The following is a 26,184-nucleotide window of genomic DNA, read 5'->3' as shown; positions in this document are numbered from 1 at the left end:
GGATATCTGCTTGTCATCGGGGAATTATTCCCTGACAACGATTTACAAACATCAATGAGAACCTTTTTTTTTTTTTTTTTGCCGCCGTGTTGTTGGTTTAGTGCGAACCATGGCATTGTTGGCATGTGCTGTGACTCGACTCCCCATCGAGATGCAAGATGGAAACCAAAATTGAGATGCTCCCCGACGAGAACGTAAGCCTGAACGAGAAAAAGGACAATGGCGATTCCCCGACGAGGAGTTATTTCTGCTCTTTCTGCGCAGTGTTGCTTTCTAGAACTGATTTCAATGCGATCGACAGTCGCTGTGGCATCTTGGACGGCATTTCGGACACGAAGCAATGTCAAATTTACACTATGTGCCCATAATTATGTCTCAGGGCAGAACAGTCTTTGGTCCCAGTAGTTTTGTACTTGAAGCAGGTAGGTACTCGTTATATGGTCTGCCAGCTGAATCGTCATGTCTTATCTGCTCCAACATTCATGCTCTTTGTGAATCAGCGTTGTTGCCGCATGTCTGAGAACGGCGGCGCTGAGGACGGCGAAAAGACCCCTGCGTTAACTGCGTTTACAATCGCCACTTCTGCTCCTTCTGGGTCTTTGGCTCAGCACTATAACTCACTCGACGTGGGATCGCTGGTCAATGCGGCCTGGTGTGGAGAAGGCGCCGCGTTGAAAGTCGCCCGAGGATCGTTACGCAAATGTGTGTACAATGGAGAGAGGATGCGAGGGGAATCATCGAGAGACATCATCTGTCTGTACAAAACAAATCTTCGTTCTCGTTCGAATCCTAAACCATTGATACGGTCTATCAGCGAGTGATAGAAGTCAAACAACCACCCGCATGCATAGCTACCCCTTCAAAGCCGCCGCGTCCAACACATCCTCCGCCTCGCCAAGCTTCCCAATCTTGCCCTTGGATAACAAGACCACGGCATCCCGTCCTGGCCGCAAGCCTTCCGTCACGCCGCCCAGCCTATGCGTGATTGCTATTACGGTATGGCCCTTGTCTGTGAACTCCTGGCGTATGATGTCGCGTATGACAGATTCAGTCTCGGTATCGAGCGAGGATGTGGCTTCATCCAACAGAAGAATCGGCATGATGTGTCGGCATCCAGTTCCGTTTGCTGATGATTCGGGCGGGTGGTTGATGGATTTGAGTTGTACGAGCGCTCTAGCTAGTGCGAACAGCTGCGATTGACCGGTGGACATTTGTGGCAGAGAGGATAGTGGGCTGTCTAGAGTGTTGCGAGTTTCCTCCTCAGATGAAGTGTTTTGTAGGTGGAAGTGTGACAGAAGGCCGACCCTCTCGAGGGCTGAGACGATGGCTTCATCTGGGAGAGAAGTTGAGGGCTGGGTAGTTGGTAGGTCAGCGGGGATCTCTCACGAATATTGAACAGAGAATCGCACATCGAGATTGAAGCGGAGACTGGCATGTCCCAGAATGAATGACTCTTGGGAAACCGTGATGAAGCACTTCTGTCGAATTAGAGAACGTGGCACGAGACGTAGATCGACCCCGTCAATCCTGATGCTTCCAGCATCCGTGTCAAGAAGACGTAGGAGGGTGAGGAGTAGGGTGCTTTTGCCGCTGTTTGTCCAACGTGTCAGCAGATATCGGAATATGATCTATGGATGCAGCCATGTGCAACATACCTGCCCGTTCGACCGCAAACGATCAATTGCTGGCCTGGAGAGGCCTTCAAGGTAACGTCTTGTAAAGCCACTGCGTCGGGGCTGCAGAGAGAGTCAGTCTCCAGAGGCGACCGTACTGTTAATAGTTGTCTTACTGATACGAAACGGTGACCTTGTCGAACTCGACTGATCCAGATGACGGCCACGCCTCCGTGGGAACAAAGTCCTCGTGCGGCTGTTCCTCTTTCGGCGTATCGGCCTCCAAGGTCTTCAAGCGAGATCTGCCAAGCCGTCAGTAAATCAACCAGGAAGACAAGGAGGAAGAGAAAGCATACATGGCACCTAGAGAAATCTCCATATTCGTCCAAGATGTCATGAGGCTAAGAAGCGTCGCGTTCGCAGCCAACACAATATTCAACGCCATACCAATCTGACCGGCCGTCGTCGTTCCTCTCACAAGAACTGCAAGTGTGATGAGGCCGGTGGTAATCGCAGCAACCATGAGATCCAGAACGATTCCCAGCCACTGTTGAAGACAGAAGAGGATATATGCTGGCTTCTGCGACTTATCAAGACAGACCACGTTGGCATGCTCGGCTTGTTTCTCCCAACCAAAAGCTCGGATAGTCGTGACGCCTTCAACCTATGTCGTTGTCAGCCACAACGTACTTAGCCAGAAGGGGAGAGGGAAGCGGTACTGATTCGAGGAAGCTCGAGTAGACTGCCGACTGCGACTCGAGATCTAGCAGACGCAATTGTCGCGAGGTGCGTAAGTACACCCGCTGCACGAAATACACGACCACGGCGCAAAGGGGAAGCGACAGAGCCAGCAGCTTTTGTGCGCTGAATAACAAAACGACCTGTACGAGCAGCTTGAAGACCTCTGTAACCAAATATGAGTAAGGAGGAGTGAGTGTTGGGCCAGGAAGGCTTACGATTCGACATGGACATGATGGCTGGCGGCAACTGCTTATCTACCAGTTGTATATCCTGACTGAAACTGTAAAGACTTAGCAAATGATATGGCTCATTCGGTAGGCATTGCGACCAACCGATTCAATGTGACTCCCGTATCAGTCTTTGAGAAATACGACAGTGGGGCACTAAGTTTGGTCAGTAGGTGTAGGTGGCAGCAGATGAAGTTAGTGAGATTGCACGAACCCGATGATAGTTGAGAGTAGGCGGCGATGTAGTTCAGTGCCGGAAGCGGGTGCGATCAGGATTTGGGTTGACCTTTAACTAAGTCAGTATCAGGGTCAGCGACCTGAACTATTCGTACTCACCACATCGTTCCGCTTGTAGCGAGCCATGCTAGTAAAGATGAAATGAGGTAGCCACAAATATAGAATGTTGTCTGGGATACTGGTGCCTCCGTCCACTTTTGCAACCAGTACTGAGGAAAAGTTACGAAGAAAGAATATGTTGAGGTGCAAGCGAGAAGTAGTAGGATATGACGAAAGCCTACAGCCCGGAAATAGTATCCTGAGGGGAGATGGCTGAGTTAGCATTCAAAAGGCGAAGAAAAGTGCAACATACCATAGAGAGAGATGTCTCCCGTTGCTCTGCTGAGATCAGAAACAGCCTCGGCCATCTTCAAATTCTGGCTCTGCACGGTCTTGTCCACTTGGGGCTGCTTCACGACCGTATCGTTCTTTGAATCAACAATATTGACTTTCAGTGAGGCGTACTTGGGGTTCTGCTTCAGGTCATCCCACGTCCCCTGGTACGCAATGGTTCCGCCACCCAGGATAATTAGCTGGTCTGCTAAGTTGAAATGCGCAGCTATAGACTGTCAGTCTTCGTACATTGTTTGTGCCATAGCAACGTAAGGGGCGTACTAGAATGAGTAACAAGGAGGACAGTCGTGCCTGTTTTCCTGAAATGACCTGCAGAACCAAGCAGGTTCTCAACAATACGACTGTCTGTTTTACCGTCAAGTGCGCTGAAGCTATCGTCCAAGATCACAATCTCACTGCGGGCGTATATGGCTCGAGCAAGAGCCTTAGTAGTTGTGGTCAGTGAAGTGAACCCTTTGAAATTTGACACGACAATAAATATGTAGCGAAAAGAGCATGGCGGCGCAAACGTACCACTCGTTGTCGTTGTCCTCCAGAAAGGTTCAAGCCTCGGCTTCCTATCATGGTACTGTCGCCGCTGGGATTTGCCAGGAGGTCCTCATCGAGGCAGCATAGTTGGATCACCTCCTGATACCAGTTTGGCTCCTCGGGGAGGAAACCGCAGACTGCTTGTTTGAAGGTTCCGCTTGGTAACCAAGGAGACTGCTCGCAGTATCCTATACGCTTCGTCGACACAGATATCGTCCCAGAAGCCGTAGGGACCTCACCCAAGAGTGCTCGGACAAGCGTCGTTTTGCCGCTTCCAACGGGACCAGAACACATGACTATTGAACCCTTGTCAATAACGAGGTTGAGATTGCTGAAAGCCGGAGGTTTCGATGCAGTGAGCCCTTGGATAGTGACGGCTTCTAAAGATATGGCGGGCGAAATGTCGACGAGGCTGTCTTCTACTTTATCGAAAATAAGTCTTTGGTCCTTTCGGGGTGGCTCAATGAGATATTGCTGAATTCGTTCAAAAGCCGCTAGAGAGCCCACAGCTTGCGGCACGATGGTCATAATCATGTTGGCAGGGTGCGTCACCAAGCCGAGTAGCGCCGTAGTCGTGAAGGCGGTCTCGACATCGAGTGCGGAGCCGTTAAGTCTCGCGACGATCACGTACAGAACGAGCGTGAGAATGGGGGCGAAAATACCGAGAGCGTTTGCTACAAGGTGTCAGGAAGTTGCATTATACCTGGAAATCGGATGACATCACATACCACTCGCGTTATAAGCGACCATCATCCACCGGACTTTCTTGGCCATTTCTAGCTCCCGAAGGCGTAAGGAGAGGATCAGAGATTCCGTATGGTCTACGATCCCAAGCATCTTCAGACTCTTGACCGAGCCAAGCATAGACGTGGTCATGGCGATTCGGTTCTGAGTAGCCACAGACCAATCCTTTTGCTTGCTCTGGAGGTTCTTTGCCAGATATCGACTCACACGAGAGCAAACTAAAGAGCTCATTAGTTCTTACTCTGAGTACGAGTGACCAGATTCAACTTACAAAAGATCATGACGAATGGAACCGCGCAAGCCCAACCGACTCTCCGAGCTAGCATCGCAGTGCCTATGCCAACCTCGATGATCTGCGCCCACGTCTCGTGGAACATGGAAGCCGACTGAACCACGTTGTCTGCGTCTGTACTCATCAAAGTAACCACCATTGCATCGCCATAGCCAGTAGACTGCTGATTGAGCTGCTTGTTGTTGAGGAGACCAACAACAGCGCCCCTGATCATAATCTTGAGGCGGTTGAGACTGTGCTGGTAGGCAGTTCTCGCGATCTAGAGTATGACTCAATATTGCATCGTACGGGACCTCAGGCGACGAGACTTACAGCCAAACCCACATAGACAAAGACAGCCATCGACACAACTGAGTACCCTCCATCTTGAGATTCCTCGGATGACATGCTGATGGAGCGGATGACAGTACCGATTAGGACCGGCTGAGCGTAGCGGAATCCGATGAGAACAAAGCGAGGGATGATGGGCGCAAGAAACTGCGGAAGAATACTACGCAGCAGTACTTTGGGTAGCGTCATCTTTTTCTCGGGCTTGTCTATGGTGCTCTTAGCAAAAGTCGACGCGTTGTGCTACGCCAGGGGGAAAGTAGGCGTACTTCTCTGACTCCATGCTTGCAGGGCTTGCTGGCGTCGAAGTTGCGATGACAGCTTGCTGTCCATCATTGGAAGGCAGTCTCCAGTTAGAATGTATCTGTTCCCTCGGGCGATAATCGGATTGATCCATCCAAAGAACGTTCGATCCAGAATATTGGACGATTCCTCTGGAGACCACTGATCACGAGGACTCTGCAGGATCGTTTGCTTTCCTCGAAGTTCAACAACCAGAAGCACGCCCTTGATGCAAAGACTCGTAAATGCCGGGACGACGATTATGGCGGACCCATTGTCAGGAACTCCCGTTCCCAAGTCAAGCAAATTGCATCCCGACGATACAAGCAGATAGACAACAGCGAGATCCGACGGCCTGACGGACTTGGTGTGCTCCAACAAGAGCAGCGGGCAGAGGCCCACATAAGCCACCAAGGACAAAATAGCAGAAGCTAGATTGAGCCCAAGTCGGGGCGTCGAGAGTGCTGTTGTAGCGAGTATGATTGACTGGGCCACAACTAAGATGATTGCGATGATCTAGCTTCAGTTTAGTTCGGTTTCCAGGAAACAGTATCACTCATCACTACGCACAACTTTGCCATGGCCGTGGTGTTCCGGAATGACCTTGATCGTTTCTTTGCGAAGCTTCGATAGACGGAATGGCAGCAACAGCAAAAACAAGGCTGATGCCGTGGTCGACAAAAAGAGCGAGTTTGGAAGCATGATTGCTTGAGCTTAACTCTTCGTCGGTCTCACTCTCCCCTTTCCCTCGCGTCGATTCTTCTCTTCTTGTCTGGGTCTCCGTGCACTCAGAAGTAGCAGTGATTGAGGTAAGATAACAAAGACGGAATCAAGAGGCTGAATTGTTATTGTTTTGAGCGTCATGGGTATTGTCCGCCGCGTGCCTTCTGACCCGTATTGGTGAACAAGGGGTCTGGATTCCCTATTCAGAACCAACGACAGTAGACCTCCAAGACCTATCGGAGTGATTCAGGAATGCGATGGCCGGTGAGTTCCATTCACGGAGCAATGTACAAGTGGAGCGCTTGGCGAGGCTGGATACGATGTTTTTGTGTAGGCGAGATGCACAAGGCATACGAGGTCTGTTTACTTGCTTGAAACCAACAACTTCATTCCACGCGTGGCACAGCTGCAGTCGTCCCTATTTGACCCTAGTCACCTTCCCTGTTGGACTTAAAGGGCCGCGTCCCCTGCATTAAGTAAGCAACGCTTCCCCGTTGGTGTCGGCAAGGCCGAAAAGACAGACACGGAGCGAATTACTTCAATTTTGCGTCAAAGGTGTATGTCTGTGAACTTGACAATGCCAGTATCCAGTCTTTCGAGCATAGCGCAATGCTTTTACAGCGGACATCATCGCCGAATTTAGGACTAAAGCACCTGTTGCATCGAACAGTCCCGAAAGCGCTTGCGATGTCAAGCTGCGTGAGAAGATCGATGCCTTTTCTCATTCGAAGACTCTCGGGAGTTTCTGCTTTCCGATCCCTCAGTCTTATTGGACTGAATACTTGAGGGCCACTGTAAAGTCTTGCTCCAGGTGTATGCATCTGGCTGATGCCGTTTCTCATGCTGTTCCGCATGGTGACTTTCGAAGAGTCGGTACTTGTTCTAGTAGTGCTCTCAATGAGCAGGCCTTTCCTGTGTTTCGCTGGCGCCGCTCAATTGACGAGCGCCAGCCATATGATTCCAATCACGCCACTATCCGAACTCCTTCTATAGCATCAGCATAGATGACAAAGTTGTGCCATCTCATCGATTCATCACTTGTCAAGAACCCGGGCCTTGACAAAGCGGTTGATTTGCTCCCGAGAGAGCTTATCATTGTACTGCTCGTGACAATCGTAAAACGAAATCAGCTCTTGGGTGCAGTCAACCATGGCAGCGATATCAACGTTGCTTTCGGCCAGCCAAGCACCGTACCGCTGCACCCGGGTGAACCTAGCCTCCGGTTGCTTCTCTTTATCCGCGGGGTTCGGTGTTCCGGGAGTCGGAGGCAGTCCAGGCACTCGGCCTTGGGCCTGAGCTAACGCTGCGCTTGCAGCAGCAATACCAGCGGCGGATGGTGGGTTGGAACCAGACATGTTAGGCGAGGGTCGCAGAACCAATACAAGCAAAATTGCTGTGAGGGCAATCGTATGGGGTGGATATAGCAACGGTAGATCCGTCATGTAGTGATCGTTGATTATGGACCAGCCCAGGGCGACGTCCTCCTGGGTCAAATTCAACTCCTGTTGGTAGTTGTTCAGGGTTCGATACGGTTGATGAACTATGAGCTGAGAGCTCATCTCGGATATCATGAAGAACTCGCACTCGCCGAGCTTCGAGGTGTCGAGACCGAGGAAATCGGGCCACAGGGAGCGAGCTTCACTGACGATCAGGCGGATATGCTGCGGGGACTCTTCCATCTTGCAAGCCAGATACAGCGCGGTTGCAACGACCAGGTATGGATTTGTTCGCCGGATTTCGACCTTGGTGTAGAAGCGTTTGATATAAACCTGGGCGGTGGCCATGGCCTGCTGTCGGACTACCATGCGTTTGCCGAGCCGATTGACCTCTGTGTGCGTGATGAAGTTAGCAGGTGGGAATACTATGAAGAGCAGCAGGGAAGCTAACGCTGATTGAAGTAAATGCCTAGGTGCCGCTGTTGCGGGAGAGGAAACATCTGGACTAGGTCGGAATTATCGTCTTCGAGCTTCTGGCGCACTGCTTGGAGTTCATCTTTGGAGAAGAGCCAGAAGCGACGCTGGGTTGACTCCCAGTAGTTGGCAGCCATGATGACCTCTCCCGGGCGTTTTCATGGAAATCTATGACATGATTTGTGTCCGCAATGACCCGGAGAGATTGGAGGAGATGTTGCTGAGGAGCAGCGAGGCTGATGGGTGAAGTTAACGGAAAGGGTAGCTGCGAGGCTGGTGCAGCATATGGAACTGTGGCTGATGTTTTCCCTGATAACGATAAGGCGGAAGATGTCCGCCCTGGCGGCCTCAGAGAACCACCTCGCTGAAGCTGTCTGCTGGAGCAGCACTGGAAGCTCCCGGGAGCACTGCTAATTGGTGGCAGCTGATTGCCTCGCTTGGCCCGCCAGTGGAACCCTCCCCTGGGTAGCCGAGCTTCTGACGCTGTGGCCCCGGCGCGAACCACTTGCGGCAGGCGGTGCTGCATTTTCTTGGTCGCTGCACCTCGCGATCCTCCTACGTCAGTCCTTGTGACTTGCAGCACCTCATGCAAGCAAAGCCAGTCGCGACAACACCAACCCAACGCCGCCTTTGATAACCCGCCATGTCGTCGTGAGACAGACGCCCCTCGATAGAACCCCGCGCGATTTACATCTTTCTACCGCCGTTCACCCTATGAATCCCGCGTCGAGACCGAGCCCTCGACTCTACTGACCCTGCGTCCTGATGCCGCCGCCGCCATGGGGGTAACAAATTGGGTTACCGAGCGCCAGATGGAGGTGGACGAGTCGCAGAACCAGCGGGATAAGCGGGTCGAGGACCTCTGGAGGCAATTGGACCCCCAGGGGACGGGACATTTGGACTTTAAGGGGTTGCAGAAGGGGTTGAAGAAGATTGATCACCGTCAGCATCAAACTCTGCCCGAAGCTCCCGTGTGGTCTGGGTGCTGACGTTGCCCTTTAGCTATGAAGAATGCGGACGATATGTTGCGGAGGATCATGACCGTCGTCGACACGAACGACGACGGTGTGATTCAGTATGAAGGTAAGCTGCGAATTGGGGGCTATCAGACTAGAAGCTGAAGCTACTGGCCGGGTTCCCCTGTCTTGGATTGAATAAGATATCGAGGACGGCCGCTGACAATGACCTATCACCAGAGTTCCGCTACTTTGTCGAGCAGACAGAGAGGCAGCTCATGCTTCTTTTCCAGTCCATAGACAAGGACCATGATGGGAGACTTGACAAGACTGAACTACAGGAGGCCTTCCGACGAGCTGGGCTGGTTGTGCCGATGCGCAAGCTCAGCTCCTTTTTTGGCGATATCGACATGAACAACGATGGCTATATAAGCTTCGAAGAATGGCGGTAAGTTTCTCAGCATTCAGTAGAGTATGTTGTGAGTCCATGGGTGTTGTTGTAAGCCCAAGCCGCAAAGCGAGGTGTAGAGTAAAGGGTGGCCGATTATCCGACGTATATGGGAAGGTCCGGATCTAGGCCCAGGAGCACTACTCCACGGTGACCGGCCGTGATGTTCTCGGTGTGTCTCGGTGTATAGGCGTATGCCTGAGGTGGGCGAGAGGCTTCCACGATGGATGCTCTGGTGCTGTTGTCGGGTTTCTCCTTCCTCTTTTTCTTCTCGGAAAAACCTCTCCTTCTGTTCTGCTTGGAGAGTGAATCACTGACAGAACCCGGACACGCGCAGAGATTTTCTTTTGTTTATGCCAACACACAATGGTCACGCCCCTCTGAAGGCCGTGTTGGACTTTTATTCTTCCATCGTCACCCTCACTGCTGAAGGTGACTCGATGGTATCGGAGGAGACACTTGAAGGTTTAGGTACGACCGGCTTCCTTCTGCAAACCCTCTTTGGATCCATTTTGAGGATCGCATCCCCTTCGGATCGTGAGCCCGGCACCATCACCGAGTCTTTTGCTTCCGCCGCCACCACCGACGAAGACGGCCGCCCCGTGGTGATGGTTGCCCCCTCCCAGGAAGGCGCTGCGTCGCCCGTTCCTACCACAGCTGCGCAGCTTTCCACCTTGTCAAAACCGCAGCAAAATCAACAAACCTCACCAGACAGCCTCACTTCTGCCACAGACTCCGCCCAACAGCAACCTTCCCTCACGTCAAAAGCAACATCAGCAACATCATCATCAAGAACCACGACAACAACGCAAGCCGTGGCCCCCATCTCTCCTCCAGGCTTTTCAGGTACCAGCGCCAACATGAACAATATGAACATGGAGGCAGCGGTGCTGCAGGCGTGCATCGAGGCCGGAAACGAGAAGCGCACAGGCATCCTCCGAAGACTCCCCGGCGTCGGCACCTCTCAAGCGAACCAGGTCACAGACAGCAGCTCCGAGCAAGGCTCTAGCTCAGATGCAACTGTAGCACCCAAGACCAAGAGACTGACTGACTTCGCCCCTGATCCAGGTTACTTTGTCGCAGGTGCCGTCGCTGGAGGACTATCGCGGACTGCCACCGCTCCTCTCGATCGTCTCAAGGTCTACCTGCTCGTCAACACTCGAGCCAGTACCGAGACCGCGGCCTCTGCTCTGAAGCAGGGTCGTCCCCTGGCTGCTCTGAACAACGCTGTGCGACCTTTTAGTGATGCCGTCAAGGATCTCTGGAAGGCAGGCGGCATGCGCAGTCTTTTTGCAGGTATGCTCATGCTCATACTTCTACTGATGTTTATTTACATTCATGGCTGTCGGCTGCTACTGGTCCATCGTTCCATCTATCTTGAACTCCCTAGATTGAAAGATGATTGGCCATTTTTAACCGAGCAGCTACTTGAATTATGTACTGACTTCCCCAAGGCAACGGACTCAATGTCATCAAGATTATGCCCGAGAGTGCCATCAAGTTCGGATCCTATGAGGCAGCAAAGCGAACCCTTTCTAAGTTTGAGGGACACAACGACCCCAGACAGATCAGCAGCACCTCAAAATTCGTAGCGGGAGGTGTAGCTGGTATGGTTGCCCAGTACGTTATTTCTTCATAACACTCCTCCAAGTTTGCCTCATTTGCTTTAGCCGCTGTCATCTCTATCATTTGTTGCAGAGTCGCCGTCTCTCCCCTTGTCTCTCCATGTCTCTCTTGCCGCCTTGACTCGCTGCTGACGTCCCCTAGGTTCTGTGTATACCCGCTCGATACACTTAAGTTCCGGCTCCAGACGTCGACGGTCCAGGGCGGCCTCAGCGGCAATGCACTTGTTATCGATACTGCCAAGAAGATGTGGCAGGCGGGAGGCATGCGCATCGCCTATCGTGGTGTTACCATGGGCCTCATGGGCATGTTCCCGTACAGTGCCATTGACATGGGCACATTTGAGTTCCTCAAATCCTCGTACAAGAGATACATGGCCAAGTACAAGGGCATTCACGAGGAGGACGCCAAGCCGGGCAACATCATGACTGGTCTCATAGGAGCGACCAGTGGTGCTTTCGGAGCGTCAGTGGTGTACCCACTCAACGTCCTCCGCACCCGTCTCCAGACGCAGGGAACAGTCATGCACCCTGCAACTTATACCGGCATCGTGGATGTCGCACGGCAGACGTTCAAGAATGAGGGTGTGCGGGGCATGTACAAGGGACTCACGCCTAACCTGCTCAAGGTTGCTCCCGCTCTGAGCATCACATGGGTTGTGTATGAGAACTCGAAGAGAATTCTTGGTCTGGAGTGAAGAGACAAAGACTCTTTTGAGACGGGGGGTTGAAGTGGACAATGGGAGGGAGTGGATTTTACTACAAGACATCAATGGGACACTAAAAAAGCCAGGAGGCATATTCTTGGGTTCCTCATTTGAATTGTGGAGGAAGACGAAGATTTTTGGAAGGCGACATAGGATCGCCTACGTTTGGCCAGCTCAAGAAGAGCGGCACACTCTGTTTTGTTACATAGCCCCGTCGTCAATGGCGTTTGGAAGACGTGGTCAGAGAGAGAAAGAGAGATACCAGAGAAGACTTTTGCTCGCTGCAAGGGTGGATGGAACCAGGCTGGCGGTAGCTGTCGGTAGCTCAGCTGCACTACGGTGCGGATATGGCAGCGGGAAGCCCCAGAGATGTTTGCTCAATACAGACGAATGCCTGCACATAAGTGGTTGGTTGCCACGTGGGAATGATGCTTTGCAGGGTGAGGTTATCGTGAGAGTGACGATGGAGGGCCTGTCTATTATGTACTGGTCGTCATGTGAGAGCCCTAGGTAAACGTCGCAGAGTCTGCCGTCTTCATTAAAAACCCAACATCTCCCAAGCAGTATCATCTTGATCTGCGATCCGACAAAAAGGAAGACAGAACAGAAAATAAGCATCAAAATTGGTTGACGTAGGCCTCGAGACAGTGGGACGTCGTCGAGTTTGCCAAGCTGGCCTACCTTACGGGAAAAGAAGCTTACGTCGCGATCGTCGTCACCCCGCGTCCACACTGAACCCCGTTGGAGGGGTTGGATACAAGACACCCACTATGAAGAAGCTTGATTGATGGGCAGGCTCCAGTGAATATGCAGAGAGACGACTGTGATTCGTAACCCGACGACTAATAACGATGATATCCTGGTAGACCATAGGTTGGTTCGGAGGGACTAGCCGAGGCTGGTAGGGGGTGACTTACTTGGACAAGCATCGAAGGGGGGAAATACTGGAAGGAACTTTGTTTGTTGCGAGCTAATTACGTGGGCCGAATGTACCTTGAGATAAGGTAGGTACTTTACCACAGTAGCTATCTCCGGATACGTACTGCTGTAGACGTTGGACTTGGGTACTTTTGTCGGTGTAAGATCGGGCCAACATTGCTCCACTGCCTCTTTTCCCCCAAGTCCAATCTTTTGGAGCTTGTCAGATTGCGCATCCAACTTTATTCAGTCACCTCACATCAACAAGTCACTAACGAGTCCACGACCATCCTTGCTGGACGAGGAACTTGTGCTCGTCTTACTTTTTCACGCTTCTTCTCCACTCGATAGCCGTTATCCAATAATCTCAATTGACTTTTGCCTTTCCATACTTCTAGGTTCCCCACCGTCCTTAACGAGCTTCCTGTTTCGTTTGGCTGCACAACAAGCGTGTCACGCAAGCAAAGCTGCAAAAGAAGAGTCAAGAAGCCGTGCTGCCATGGACTTGGTGACTTGGAGACAATTGCTCTGCGGATACTGCAGGACTGACTAGGTACCAGGGGGCGAAGAGAGACTGAGATGGTTCACACCATGCAATGTGCATCTTGCGCTTGGTAGCAAATCAAGTCCCCGACACTGCCGTTGTCCGCGGTGCTGTTACTTGGTCTCATATCGTTGCCCTGATCTGCAAGCTTACGAGTCTGCCCCCCCTCTTTCGCGATGTCGAGTGAATCCTTCCACCGTATCGGGTGCAGGCCCGCCGGGGACGGCGTGCGGGCAGCGGCGTCTGCCTTGTTCACGCTTGTCTTGCGTCTTCGGCGACCCGACCGGGTTCGGTCTTGTGGATTCTGATTGCAGTTCGTTCGTGTATCCGTAGGTGGTTGGGGGTTCCCTCTCTCTCACTTTGTCTCTGAGTATCTGCGAGGTTGTCTCAATCTCGGCTCCGACTCAACTCCTACTAGCCTCTTTCTGTGAAGCCATTCCTGTCAATCCCATTCAACTCCATCTCTCCCACTCTCTCTTCTTCGTCCCTCGTCTGCGGTATTCGTAACTTTCCCCTCTATTCTCCCATCGTACCCCTTCCGGCTTACCTCAATCGAGCGTGAACGCGCACTTCTTCGTGGCCCCGACTTGTGCCCTCCTTCCTATTATCACTCATCTTACGTCGGCGCGCGTGTCTCTTCTGTTGTCATTGACAAGGTGCAATCATCTACTGACACGCGAGAGAGATACTTCACTCATACATTGTTTGATCAGTCAGCCAACAGCAACGGCATTACTCACGGTCACAGAGGGGTGCTGAAGCTCTGAAGCAAACGAGAGCCCCGTCGCCGAAACTGTTTGACTCCGTTTCTTGGCGTCCGTTCTACCCGTTGCCCTCGACACTGCGCGTATCAGCCAAGTCCCCTTCACGATTCAGTCGCTGTCACTTGCTGTCACTGTTTGGCGTGCCAGACTGCCCCCGTCTACCCCGTCAGAGACTCAGAGTGCCCTGTCCCAAGGGGCAAAGCTCAAACGTTAGGTGACCCGGCATTAAGAAACAGAACCACCAAACGAAGGGAACAAAACGTTATACCTACTCCAAAACGGTTGTATCCCACAGAGCACAGACAATCCCCCAAGGGCCCCAAGGGGACTCTGTCAGAAGACAAAAAAGAAGGGATCAAAGGGACTGAAATAGTAACAAGCCGCCGCCATGCCGGCCCCGTATTCCGACAACCTGTACTCCGCCGACGACTCCGACTTTGACGAAGTCCCGGACGACAGCTTCGACGCCCACCTCTCGCCCACCGACGGCTACTTCCAAAGCAGCACTTCATTGTCAGCCGGGGGAATATACCCTCCGCAGCAGCAAGAGTCTCATTTCCACAACAGCGAGGACAACGTCACTGACGCGACGACGTTCCCCACGTCCGCCGCCGTGCCGCATGTGCCCAACGTTCTCGTCCAAGACCCTTCGCTGCTGCAGCGAGAGCAACAAGAGCAAGGCTCCTCGTCGTCAAAGAAGGACCGCGAAGCCAAGGAAGAGACAAGGTTGAACACATCCTTCCATCAACACCACCCCAACAACGACGACGACAACGTAGAAGCACAATCACGTCACTACTCCTCAACACATAGGAGGACCTCGTCATCCGTCTCGGCCATCGACGACTTTTATGACGACGGGGCCTCTTCTACCGCCGCAGACAGCGAGGCGACGCCATCACATACAACCTACACCTCCAACGTCCACTCCCATTCCCACTCTCACTCACATTCCCACGCCGCCCAGAGCTCATCGTCTTATACGCCTTACTCGCCCTCCACAGACGCTCCACTGCGCACGCCCCAGACTCACTCGAGATACTCCTCCAACAACCCGGCCTCTCTGTTTCGCATCCCCAGCGAGGCACCACCCGCCTACACGCCATCGCCCACGTCCCCGCTCTCGTCATCACCCACAGAGTTTAGAAACTATCAGACCTTCAACACCATCTCGAGGACGGCCAACAACAACAACATCAACATGGGCGCACCTGAAGAAGAGAGGCGCCTGCTTGGCCGCGACCCCGAGAGCATGGGCGACGTGCCCTATGATGACAATGACGACGACCATGACCCTAGACCTCCGCCATCGTGGAAGGACAGAGCTCTTAAGAAGTTCCCTTGGGCCTCGAGGCGGACGCTGAAAATGGTGCTGCTTGCCGCCTTGGTCTTCTTCACCTTGACGGGATTCCTTAGCATGTTGGCCTCGACTGTGATCAATGCGGTGCGTCGCAACTCCCATCTACATCTGCACCTACTACTACCTTTACATGAAGCTAACTAACAACCTGTAGCCATCTGAAAAGTCTCCTGCCAAGGAGCCTCCCCAGCAATATGACCCCGTCACTGGACTGCCCATCAAAGACGGATCTCCCGTGCCAAGTGACCCCTCCAAACCCGCCGAGCCTGGCGAAGCCGTCCCTTGGCGTCCATCGAGCACATGCCTCCAAACCGAGCACCGCTTCGAGCCCAAGTTCTTCGACCTCACCTTCGCCGCCGACAAGGACATCAGCGTCCTTCAGGCCGTCGAGAACGACTCCCCCTCCCGCGGCTACCAGCCCCAGGTCTCGGGCGACTTTGTGGTCCGCCGCCAGCAGGCCGGCCGCCCCGGTCCCTCGATCGAGCTCGAGGTCGTCTCCAACGACCCGGCCCTAGACGTCTCCGTCGAGTGGAACTCGGAGCAGCAGCTCATCATCCGCACCCCGCAGCGCATCGAATGGACCCAGTCCCGCCGGCCCTGCATGACCGTCCGCGCGACCGTCTGGGTCCCCGAGGGCGCCTCCCTCCGCCACGTCCTCCTCATGGCCATGAACCTCGACGTCCGGGTCGTCGACGACCTCTCCGTCAACCTCGCAGACGGCCTCGAGATCGGCACAATGTCCGGCGACGTCCACTCCCCCGTCGAGGTCCCCTCCACATACCACCTCAACTCCCGCGACATCCTCGTCAAGACCATCTCGGGCGACATCATCGGCTCCTGGCCCCTCTACGACTCCCTGAAAATCAACTCCGAATCGGGCGACATCATCGCAAACGTCTCGCCCCAACAAGTCCTCGACTCCCGGCCCCGCCCGGCCGTCCTCGAAGTCGCCACCATCTCGGGCGACATCACCGTAAAAGAACCCCTCGCCGCCGCCGCGGAGAGCAGCAAACCCGACACCGTCGTCCCGCCGCGCGACTACATCACCTCCATCGACACCAAATCCGGCTCCATCAAGGCCTGGGTCGCCTTCTCGTCCGCCGCCGTCGCCGAGAGCATCAGCGGCGACATCGCCGCCGAGTTCCTCCCCGTCTACAACGTGAGCCTCCTCCAGGCCGTCGCGGAGCCCGAGCTGCACACGAAGACGAAATCCGGCAACACGGCCGTGAAGATCCTCGAGCCCATCTGGGTCGAGATCCTCGGCACCGAGGGCGCGTACGAAGGCGAGAAGCCCCGCGCGAACCCGGATGAACCCGTCGATATCCCGACGAACCCACTTCCTATCCCGGATAAGATCCCGCGTATGCCGGGCGTGCCGTTCACGCCCATCGGCGCCGGACCGTGGAAGCGCATCCCGTTGCCTGGCGGTCGGCACTTGGACAACGCCTGGCGCGAGGTTCGTCGTCACCCGTTGGGTGATGCCATCACGGCATCTTCTGAGCAGGAGCGCGCCGTCTCGATCAAGGACCAACCCCCCATGCGCCACCTCAAGTCCTCGCACGGCTCCGTCAGCGGGAGCATGGAGCTAAAGTACCCTGCCTCCTGGGAAGGCACCGTCGAGGCCGAGAGCATCAGCGGCAAGATCAACGTCCTCGGTAAGGATGTTAAGATTGACAGCCGGACAAAGTGGCCCAAGGCCGTGCACGCTCACAAGGGCCAGGCGTGGAACTGTCAGGTTTCGTTGGGGAGTGTGTCTGGCGATGAGGTTCTTATCATCGGGGAGGAGAAGTAAGCCAAAACAGGCTTGTTTCTTCTGAGGTATAGAAAGGGGGTTGGGATAGATGTCGTCACCATGTATGCGGGAAATACGTGGACGAAACGATTGCGCAAGTCTGCGTGGTCTTACTATGCTATAAGAGCAAAAAGAGAGGGAAGGAAAAGGGCATATATACCTTAATACCTGTCGTTACGATGGATGGATGGAATGGACTTCAACGGCGTTTTCATGGATGAGGAAGCTCAGCAAAGATGAACTGAGCAATCTTCTTGGCCAATGCCGACGAGGCGAAATCAACAAACCTCGAGCATTCTATTTCCTTTCTCATACTTGAAATATAAATGAGAGCAATCAAACTTCACTGACACTCTTCATCCATCTTCGCTCTCACAGTGACTGGGTTTCATCCTTCCTCATACATCACGACTTCATAGATGACTGTAGGTAAATGTAGGTAAAAGTAGGCAAATGTAAGTAAATAAGGGGGGGTATCTCAAGCTCGTCAAGCAGACCTCAAACCAACACTCGCTCTCGTCTCCTTGTCCTCAGCCTGCTTCTTCCGCATCGCCGCCGTCATCATCCTCTTCTTCCTTCTCATTCCGCTAATCCGCTTCCAAACTCTCTCCTCCGCCGTGCTATCCGCCAAAACATGCCTCCTTAACACAGCGCCGCCAATGGAGGCGCCGCTGCTGCTCTGGCTTCTACCACCACTTCCACTGCCACTCCCACTGCCGCTACTACTCCCGCCACCGCTCCGTCCCTGTCGTATACGACCCCCACCACCCATCATCTCGCGCTCAAACAGGCCCATATCGACCTTGCGGTACCGCACCTCATACTGAACCCACCTCTCGAGGCCAGGTAATCCAACGCCCAACGTCGGTAGGGCAAGCATCCTCAGCACCTCCTCGCCTGTCTTCTCGTCGCGGTTGACGGCATACAGCGCCGGCAGCGTATACCGCACTTTACCCGGCGCGAAACGCTTCAGTATGCCCTCAAACTCTGCCCTGCGCTCGGCGGCGCTCATAGTGGTGCCGCTGCTGCTGCCGCGACCGCCAGTAATGCCGAGTCCAGGCGCGGCGTGAACCACTTCTTCCTCCTTGTCTTTACTGTCTTGCTTCTGCCCCTCTTCTACACCGTCAGCAGCAGCAGCGGCAGCCTCACCCCCACCGCCGCCAAGACCCTCCCGAAAAGCCTTGCCGTGAATCGGCGCAAACGGCGCGATCCGGAAATACGCCTTGACCCGCCCCCTCACCCGGATCCAGAACCGCCCGTCCCAGAGCTTGAAGCGCCGCCAGGCGTACCACCTCCTCGTCTCGCGGAACCGCGGCTGCGGGAGCGGCAGGCGGTCCAGTGCGGCGAGCCGCTCTCGCGACATGTACTCTGCGTCCTCAGGCGACTCCCACTGCGTGGGCGGGAAGGTCGGGTGGCGGTGCTTGTCGCTGATGTTGGAGGTCGTCGTGAATGTCGTTTGCGGGAGCGGGTGCAAGGAGGGGTAGGGTTCGCGGACAAGGTACCATTTCGAGGGGGCGAGGGGGAGGAAGAGGATGGAGGCTTGATTGAAGGCTCTTGGTACCGATGGAGGTGTTGAAATTGAGAGAGAGCCTTCCACAAGGGTGGGAAAGAGTTTGGCGACGATGTTTTGGAGGGACGTGTGCTGAGGCGGGTTCCGGTCGGGCGAGACGAAGGCCACGAGTCTTTTTACGACGTACCCCGCGACGGCCCTCCGATGCGCGAGCCGGAGCTCCCTCCTTACGCCGTCGTTCGCCGACTTCCTGCCCCTCTCGCGCCCGCGTCCGGGACCAGGTCCAAAGACACCCAGGTCAGGAAGCCGAATGACAAGCGTTCCGACATTCGGCTCAAACTCTGCCACTGCCTGCCTCTTGATCCATCGCTCAGCCTCCTGCTCCAGACCCCTCAGCTTCGCCCCACACCGCGCCGACATCCTCAGCACATTCTCCTTGCGCAGCGCCACGGGCAGACGGTGATTTCGCACCATGTGCCGCACCGCGTTCCTCGTCGTCAGCGTCACGTCTTTATTAGTAGCGTCCTCGAACCAGCGCACGTTATTCGCCTCGCACGTCGCAATCAGCCGGTCCTTGCTGAACTCGAGCAGCGGGCGATAGATCATCACCCCGGCATCCTCGGTGCGTATCCTCGTCGTGTTCCGCGCCGCCGCCGCGGCCCTCGCTTTCGCGGACGCTGAACTCGCAGCGGAGAAGAGCCAGTCGCTTCCAGAGCTGTCGTCTTCACCGCCGACATAAGGGCCCTCATGCCACCCCGTCTGTAGACCCGCCCTCAGCTCGGCGCCGTATAACTCCAGATCCAGCTCCGAGACGAGCTGTCGCCGCATGTGCCTCCAATCCCGTTTCGGCGGGCGGAAGCTTATCTGCGGCATGCGCATCATCTGGTCGTCGACGTGTCCGCTCTCGTAGACGCCGTGCATATCGTAGCACTCTGGTATATTCCCGGCCTTAAGCATCCCTCTTAGCCCACGGCTGCCGTGGCCGGCGAGGAGCCTCATCAGCACGGTCTCGTACTGATCGTCCTGATGATGCGCAAGAAAGATACTCTCAACGTGCATCGCAAGACACAGCGTGCCCAACCGCCTGTACCGCACCCTCCTCGCGAGGCTCTCGACGTTGGGCAACAGATTCGGATCGCCCGTGACACCCTCAGCCTTCCAATTCACCGTGTCCCACTGCGGCCGGATATGCTTGAAATTCCGCAACTCCTTCACGACGGCCAGAGCCTCCTCGCGGGACCCCTCGCGCAGGCCATGGTCAATGACGTAGGCTGATATTTTTGCCAGCGGGTTATCGACGACGCGCATGAGGGGGTTGATCTCGCGCAGCTGGTTAAAGAGGTAGGCGAGGGCCATGGAGTCGACGCCGCCTGACACGGCGAGGCCGATGCGGCGCGGCTGGGCGGTGCGGGCGTGTGGGAAGCGCGGCGGGGTGGCGGCGCGGAGGGCGTCGAAGAATTCGAGAAAGGTTATGGGTTTCGGGACCGGGTGGAGGATGAGGTGGTGGGCTGCCGCCGCCGCCGCTGCTGTTGCGGTCGCCGCTGCGGTCGCGATCGGGGGGTTGGTGAGGGCCATTCCATCGCCTCTATGCTGTTGTGGTTTTGTTCTGTGCTGTGTTTCGAGTTCGATGAAGCTATCGTGGGTTTCAGTTTCCAGGATGTTGCAATTGACGAATCAACGGTTGACAGTCTCCAACGTGACGATGGGATAAGAGAAATGGAGCTTTCACCCGAGCAAGTCCCCCACTATGTACCGGAACATGTGAGCTCGGGCTCTTCGGAGGAAAGATTTCCCAAGCTGGTTGTGTCAGGGAGCAGCGATAAGGATAAGGTAAGAGAGCTCCCCCGGGCCCCGCGCTCGCTGATAACCCACCTCACCGAGCGGCGAGAGCATTGCAGACCTCGGAGAGTCGGAGCTCTAGCGCAAAGACCCCTGCCCATTTTTTTTCTGTCGCGTTACGTACAGGGACCGACTGAGCTCCGATATCTAATACCTCACGATACCTACCAATCTCATCTCCTCCGTCATTCACTCCAAGTGTTCTCTCCCTCTTCATTTGCGCGGATGCACTCGCCGTTGTCCATAGCATTCGGCCCTCCTCCCTCTCGGCCTTCCATTCTTTTGCATATCCAACTCAATTGACCTTTGCTCGGTTGCCTTCGGTTTACATCCGTCAACTTCCTAATCCTCGGCGCAATCCCGAGCACGCGACACAAACATCTCGAACTCCACGAAGCTACCACCACCCCCCGAGCCATACCTCATCGAAGGCAGTAAGAGAGAAAAGAAGAAGCAAGACTCTCTACGGATCTACCTCCTCACATAAACCACCTCCCACAACCCACCAAAACCGCAACCATGTCCACCACAAACCAATCCCCCTCCTTCACAACATCCCTCCTAGCAGGCGGAATAGCAGGCACAACAGTAGACCTAACCCTCTTCCCCCTCGACACCCTCAAAACCCGCCTCCAGTCCTCGGCCGGCTTCTTCCCCTCCGGCGGCTTCACCGGAATCTACCGCGGCATCGGCTCCGCCGTCGTCGGCTCGGCCCCCGGCGCCGCCTTCTTCTTCTGCACCTACGAGGGTTCCAAATCCTTCATACACTCCCGCCTCCTCGCGCTCTCAGGATCATCATCACCAACAGGGGAAGCGTCGGTGACCAAACCAGCCTGGATCGACCCAGCAACCCACATGCTCGCCGCCTCCCTAGGCGAAATCGCCGCCTGCGCAATCCGCGTCCCCACCGAAGTCGTAAAACAGCGCGCCCAAGCAGGCCAGCACGGCGGCTCCTCCCTCCTCGCCTTCCGCTCCATCCTCTCCCAATACTCCTCCCCGACCGGACGCAACGGCCTCTCCGCCGTCTGGCGCGAGCTCTACCGCGGCTGGTCCATCACCGTCCTCCGCGAGGTACCCTTCACCATAATCCAGTTCCCCCTCTGGGAACGCCTCAAGCGCTGGGGCCGCGAGCGCAAACAGGCCAAGAACTACAAGCTCGACATCGACCCGGCCACGGGGGCGAACACCCGCCGACAAACGCAGTACGAGGTCAGCGCCGTCGAGAGCGCGCTGTACGGCAGCGTGGCCGGCGCCGCGGCGGCCGGGATCACGACCCCGCTCGACGTGCTCAAGACGAGGGTGATGCTGAGCCAGCAGAAGGAAAAGATTGGCGATATCCTGAGGACGATTTACAAGGAGCACGGGATCCGACCCTTCTTTGCGGGTATCGGGCCAAGGGTCATGTGGATCAGCATCGGGGGGTCCATCTTCCTCGGCAGTTATCAGTTTGCGTCAAACACCTTGACTGGCGCCGTGATATAATAATATCTTTCCAAGAGTTTCTGGGTGTGTGATGGGACGTGGTTGTGCGCAAACAAGCATAGAGGCGCGCGACGTGTAATGCGCTGGATAGACGGCGAAACCGGCCATGTGAAAAGGGAAAAAGAATTTCTGTATTTGGGGGCCCTCAACTTGCCCTCCTGCTGTATAAACATACGCTTCGAGCACGCAGCCAGAAGGGCTGCCTGCGACTTGACAACTTTTCCGCTATGTACATCACTGAAAAACGCCATTATACCCGTGCTGACTAGACATCACAGGCCATGGCCATTTGACTCACGTCGTACAGCAACATGCAACTCTCGTGACGAAAATGCCCACTTGTACTTTGTGGTCCATGTGCCATCTCTATGCCAGTGGCACTCCCTGGTCGGCCGCACCCTGTCCACCACTCGAGACTATCGCGAAGCCGAGGCAGCCGTAGATGTCCCCCATGATCGTGGCGGAGTAAGTTCAGATGGCGCACGTTGCATGTACTGCTCTTGGTCGGCTTTCTTTACCACACTCATGGTTTTGAAGCTTTGCGGCAGCTGCATCTTTTGCAAGCTCACTTGGAAATGTGGTCTCCCTTGCCACCACCCTACCACTCGAGACAGAGACTATCCTGTCGTTGGAGGCGTTGCGGTGCCTGTCGATGGTGCAGGGTCAGATTCCGCTGCTGACGGTGCTACCGCTGCAGGCTCGGGTTCCGCCTTGGGAGCCTCCTTAATCTCCTTGATTTCCTTGCGCCCATTTGCCTTGTAGTGAAGCTGAACGTCATTGCCACCCTTCCAGATGTGAGCTCGTAGGGTTGCAAGGGTCATTGTGATGGGTAGTAACTAAGCCAGGTTAGCAGAGATCGAGCAGGGCGCATGCATGGGGCACTTACCTGTTCGTTGCAATACAGCTCCAAGTACTCATGAGGCAGGAGAGCATCCGGTTCTGGGTTCTCTGGCTGGGGATCGATGCGTTCCGCAACATAGGCCAAAATCTTCTTAACGCGTAGCATCCTATTGGCGTTTAGGCGATTGTTGCCATCCGTTGTTGCAATGTCAGGCAAGCTGTTCTGCCATGGCTGAAGGACGAATGAGACCTTAACAGGCTCCTTGATAGGGATCTGATTCTGGAGCAGCACCTCGCCCAACCACATGGGGCCGCATTGCTCAATGATATCCGCCCCCTGGCCGACTGTCTCAACAGTACCCTGATAGATGTTGGCACTTCCACCAGTTGTCTCTTCTTGAAGGACAACCTTTGTACCAGGAGGCAGTTTGAGCACTGGTGTGTCGTTTGCCAAGCTTGGCGTAACCTTTGTCTCGATGAGCTTCTCGGGATTCTCAGTCAGTGACTTGTCGTAATCATTGCGAATCTTCTGGATGGCGCCCAGGAAACTGTCATCAACCTCCTTCTCGTGGGTTGATGATGCCTCGGATTCTTCAGCCTTCTCGTCCACCACAGCTGGCTTCTCCGGCGCAGTAGTCGACGCCGATCGTCCACTCTTCTTGCTACCAAAAGACATGCCCATGCCCATGCGGAACTTCTTGCCGAACGCTGTGCTGGGCGACTTTCCATTGGTTGCATCCTTGTCCTTGTCCTTTTCCCTGTCCTTCTCCTTCTCCTTGTCTTTGCCTGCGTCTGCTGGGGTCTTGGCATCGGGAGCTGCCGTTTGCTCGGCAGGCGTTGCGGGTGCTGCGGTAGGCTTCGAAGCGCCTTCGATCGGCCCAATGGCACTTGTGAAGTAGTCTTCTCGCTCGGTTGACGGCCGGCTGAACTGAGACGATTTGTTGTCAAGGGGACTAGATGGAGTGGCTGCTCCTTCTGGCACGTCGTGAAGGCGGCCAGAGGCCCCCGGTGTAGCGAGACCAATAGCCATGCCAGGTGTCATGGGGTAATGAGAGCCATTCGCACGTGGTGTCATTCCCGAACTCTCATCCCACGCGTTGTCGGTAGGAATCGCTATTGACGAGGGAGGGTTTGCGCGGCTTGCTTGTAGTCTCCGTTCGACGGCTTCGTTGAGCGTGGCACGGTACGCTTCATCGCGTTTGATTTCCTCATCGATCAAGCCAGCAAACAGGTAGCGAAGGATCCATTTGCCGAGATTGACTAGGAGTCGGTTAGCATATGGTCATTCTTAGTCTCCCAAATCTCTTACTTCTCTGGTCCTCTCGGAACTCTACTGGCTCCTCCAACTCCAGGTCATCCGCATACATCTCTGCATCGAAGCAGTTGAACGGTTCCAGAACTACAGTAAGACTTCCGGAGCTGATGTCGATAGAGCACCACGGAGCCACAGCTTCTGTGGTGTTGACTTCAATCTCAACGTCTTCTAGGTGCTTTTTTGCAAACTTTTGGATTGGTTTGCACTGCGGGAGTTAGTGATTCATCCTCGAGCCACACAAGCAGCCAACATACCTTGATGAGATCCCACATGAGAACGTCACCGGCCGTATCGAGCGTCAGAACTCTCCTCCTGTCGTTCAAGAGCCTGTGCTTGACCAAACCAAACTGGCCCTCAATGGTCTCCTCCGGGTTCTGGTTGATAGGCTCGGTCCCGTGCGGCACATGATTCCCAACTGCCGGTGGAGATTCTGGGCCAGGAGCGGCTTGTACTGGGAATGTTGCCGTGTTGGAGATGCGCAAGATGGATCTTGGTGAGATTTCCTTCTTTGGGGGGTTCGCAGGCGGAGGACTCGAGGGCTGTCTGGTTCTCGAAGCTGTGGACGCAGCCCGCTGGCGTTGGAATGCCTCGGGAAGCTGTAAGTCGGGGCCTGTGTCGATATTGGACCACCGGTTGATCGACGAAGTGTTGGTTGCCGTCCAGATGTAATCGCCTGCCGCCACAACCTTGCTGATCGAATGAGACTCGTGGGCGACCGCGACAGAGATTCCGTCGTCAAGGTCTTCGAGGTTGCCGCGGACGTCCGTCTTCACGACGAAACCAGACCTGTCACTGCTGTAAAAGGTGCCCAGCTCAGGGTCATCCGAGAAGAGTGACCAGACGCTGTCTTCGTGCATGGTGAATGTGTACATACAGCGTCCAGCTGTGACACTCCAGAGCTTGATCGTGTGGTCGGAACTGGCCGTAAGCACCTTGTCGCCGGCCTCGTTGAGCAGGACGCCGCGTACATTATCCGTGTGGCCGACGAACTTGGTCACTCTCTTGCCGGAACGCGGATCCCATAAGCGCACAACCGACTCGGGGCCACCGTTGGCCATGATGCTGTGACCGACGCTCAAGGCATAAATGGAGCCCTTCTCCGCAACCTCGTCGCCCTGAGTGTCGATCTCGAGGGTCTTGCCTCCTCCGTTCAAGTCCCAAAGGTATATCTTGCGATCGAAGCCGCCCGAGGCGACCCAGTTGACGGAGCCGCCAGGGGGTGTAGCAACGCACTTGACATAGTCGGCGTGTCCTCCAATGGTCGCGGCAATATCGTTCGTCTCGGAGTGTGGGCGCCAGACTTTGACCGTCAGGTCGTTGGAGGCGGTGACGACGGCGGAGTTGTTGTTAGCGAGGACAATGTCGTTGATCCATGCCATGTGCGCCTGGGTCTGGGAGCGGAAGGTGGTCTTGGTCTTGGTCTCGGGGGGTGGTACGCTGCCGCCGGTCTGGAGGTTGAGGTTGAGGTCCCATGCGCAGATGTAGCCATCGCGGGCTCCCGAGTATCTGTTTGCGAGCGCAGCAGTGTGTCAGCGGGTAGCGGCGCAGAGAAGAGGAGTTGTAGTAAGTGATAGCAGGAGGGCAACGGTTTGCATCATGGATCGCGGGATCTTACAGAATACCATTGTCCTTGTCGACGGCGAGGCCATTGACGCCTAGCCTGTGGCCGCCGCCTTGCGAACCAGCTGGGAGCTCGAGGACTGTTGGACCATGTGTGGTTAGCAAGCGAGGCCATTGACATTCTCGGGAACGCTGCAGACAGGTCTGACTCTCGCGATCAAAGTCAAGACTCCAGGTGCTCGTCCCGGCGGACGTGCGGGGTTGCGGTCGCCGGCCTCAGCCAACATGCGACGGAAGCGCAGCGGGCACACGAGCACCAACAGCAGAGCAAAGCGGCACGGACAGAAGATGCACACGACAGACATACCATAGCTGACCCTCTGGCGCGCTTTCTTGGCCATTTTCGAGCGGTAGCGCGGGGGTTAGGATCGATTACGGATTACGCATGCGAGAAAGAAGAAACAATGCAATGGGGGAAAAGGACGATGCGATGCTATAAAGGGAAGGATA

General features: G+C 55.1%; 7 protein-coding genes across 7 annotated transcripts; 3 read left to right on the top strand and 4 right to left on the bottom strand.

The window, feature by feature from the left end:
• Positions 1-851: 851 nt before the first annotated feature.
• Positions 852-6,086, bottom strand: CPAR01_12876 (uncharacterized protein; the record flags this gene model as incomplete). The annotated part of the gene is made up of 18 exons (XM_060497130.1): positions 852-1,352; positions 1,410-1,590; positions 1,656-1,736; positions 1,790-1,915; positions 1,970-2,277; positions 2,333-2,517; positions 2,570-2,634; positions 2,687-2,737; positions 2,796-2,867; positions 2,918-3,116; positions 3,171-3,416; positions 3,473-3,635; positions 3,725-4,413; positions 4,468-4,701; positions 4,755-5,034; positions 5,088-5,311; positions 5,372-5,900; positions 5,955-6,086. The coding sequence occupies 18 exons, from the start codon at positions 6,084-6,086 to the stop codon at positions 852-854; spliced, it is 4,266 nt and encodes a 1,421-aa protein (XP_060344663.1).
• Positions 6,087-7,141: 1,055 nt separating this feature from the next.
• CPAR01_12875 (RNA polymerase II holoenzyme cyclin-like subunit) lies at positions 7,142-8,154 on the bottom strand (the record flags this gene model as incomplete). Its single annotated transcript, XM_060497129.1, has 2 exons — positions 7,142-7,935; positions 7,995-8,154. The coding sequence occupies 2 exons, from the start codon at positions 8,152-8,154 to the stop codon at positions 7,142-7,144; spliced, it is 954 nt and encodes a 317-aa protein (XP_060344662.1).
• Positions 8,155-8,796: 642 nt separating this feature from the next.
• CPAR01_12874 (uncharacterized protein) lies at positions 8,797-11,741 on the top strand (the record flags this gene model as incomplete). The annotated part of the gene is made up of 6 exons (XM_060497128.1): positions 8,797-8,959; positions 9,020-9,100; positions 9,214-9,421; positions 9,759-10,717; positions 10,876-11,041; positions 11,189-11,741. The coding sequence occupies 6 exons, from the start codon at positions 8,797-8,799 to the stop codon at positions 11,739-11,741; spliced, it is 2,130 nt and encodes a 709-aa protein (XP_060344661.1).
• Positions 11,742-14,364: 2,623 nt separating this feature from the next.
• On the top strand, positions 14,365-17,128 carry CPAR01_12873 (uncharacterized protein; the record flags this gene model as incomplete). The annotated part of the gene is made up of 2 exons (XM_060497127.1): positions 14,365-15,420; positions 15,491-17,128. The coding sequence occupies 2 exons, from the start codon at positions 14,365-14,367 to the stop codon at positions 17,126-17,128; spliced, it is 2,694 nt and encodes an 897-aa protein (XP_060344660.1).
• Positions 17,129-17,615: 487 nt separating this feature from the next.
• Positions 17,616-20,213, bottom strand: CPAR01_12872 (PP-loop family protein; the record flags this gene model as incomplete). Its single annotated transcript, XM_060497126.1, has 1 exon — positions 17,616-20,213. The coding sequence occupies one exon, from the start codon at positions 20,211-20,213 to the stop codon at positions 17,616-17,618; it is 2,598 nt and encodes an 865-aa protein (XP_060344659.1).
• A 783-nt stretch (positions 20,214-20,996) lies between these two features.
• Positions 20,997-21,959, top strand: CPAR01_12871 (uncharacterized protein; the record flags this gene model as incomplete). Its single annotated transcript, XM_060497125.1, has 1 exon — positions 20,997-21,959. The coding sequence occupies one exon, from the start codon at positions 20,997-20,999 to the stop codon at positions 21,957-21,959; it is 963 nt and encodes a 320-aa protein (XP_060344658.1).
• A 617-nt stretch (positions 21,960-22,576) lies between these two features.
• On the bottom strand, positions 22,577-26,075 carry CPAR01_12870 (WD domain-containing protein; the record flags this gene model as incomplete). The annotated part of the gene is made up of 6 exons (XM_060497124.1): positions 22,577-22,795; positions 22,846-24,059; positions 24,109-24,319; positions 24,369-25,620; positions 25,730-25,814; positions 26,042-26,075. The coding sequence occupies 6 exons, from the start codon at positions 26,073-26,075 to the stop codon at positions 22,577-22,579; spliced, it is 3,015 nt and encodes a 1,004-aa protein (XP_060344657.1).
• Between the last annotated feature and the right edge of the window lie 109 nt (positions 26,076-26,184).

The sequence above is a fragment of the Colletotrichum paranaense genome, assembly GCF_030867605.1.
Source record: "Colletotrichum paranaense strain IMI 384185 chromosome Unknown Scaffold_11.1, whole genome shotgun sequence".
NCBI lineage: Eukaryota > Fungi > Ascomycota > Sordariomycetes > Glomerellales > Glomerellaceae > Colletotrichum > Colletotrichum paranaense.
Note: the sequence above shows the minus strand (reverse complement) of the source record. Positions and strands in the feature narration are given on the sequence as shown.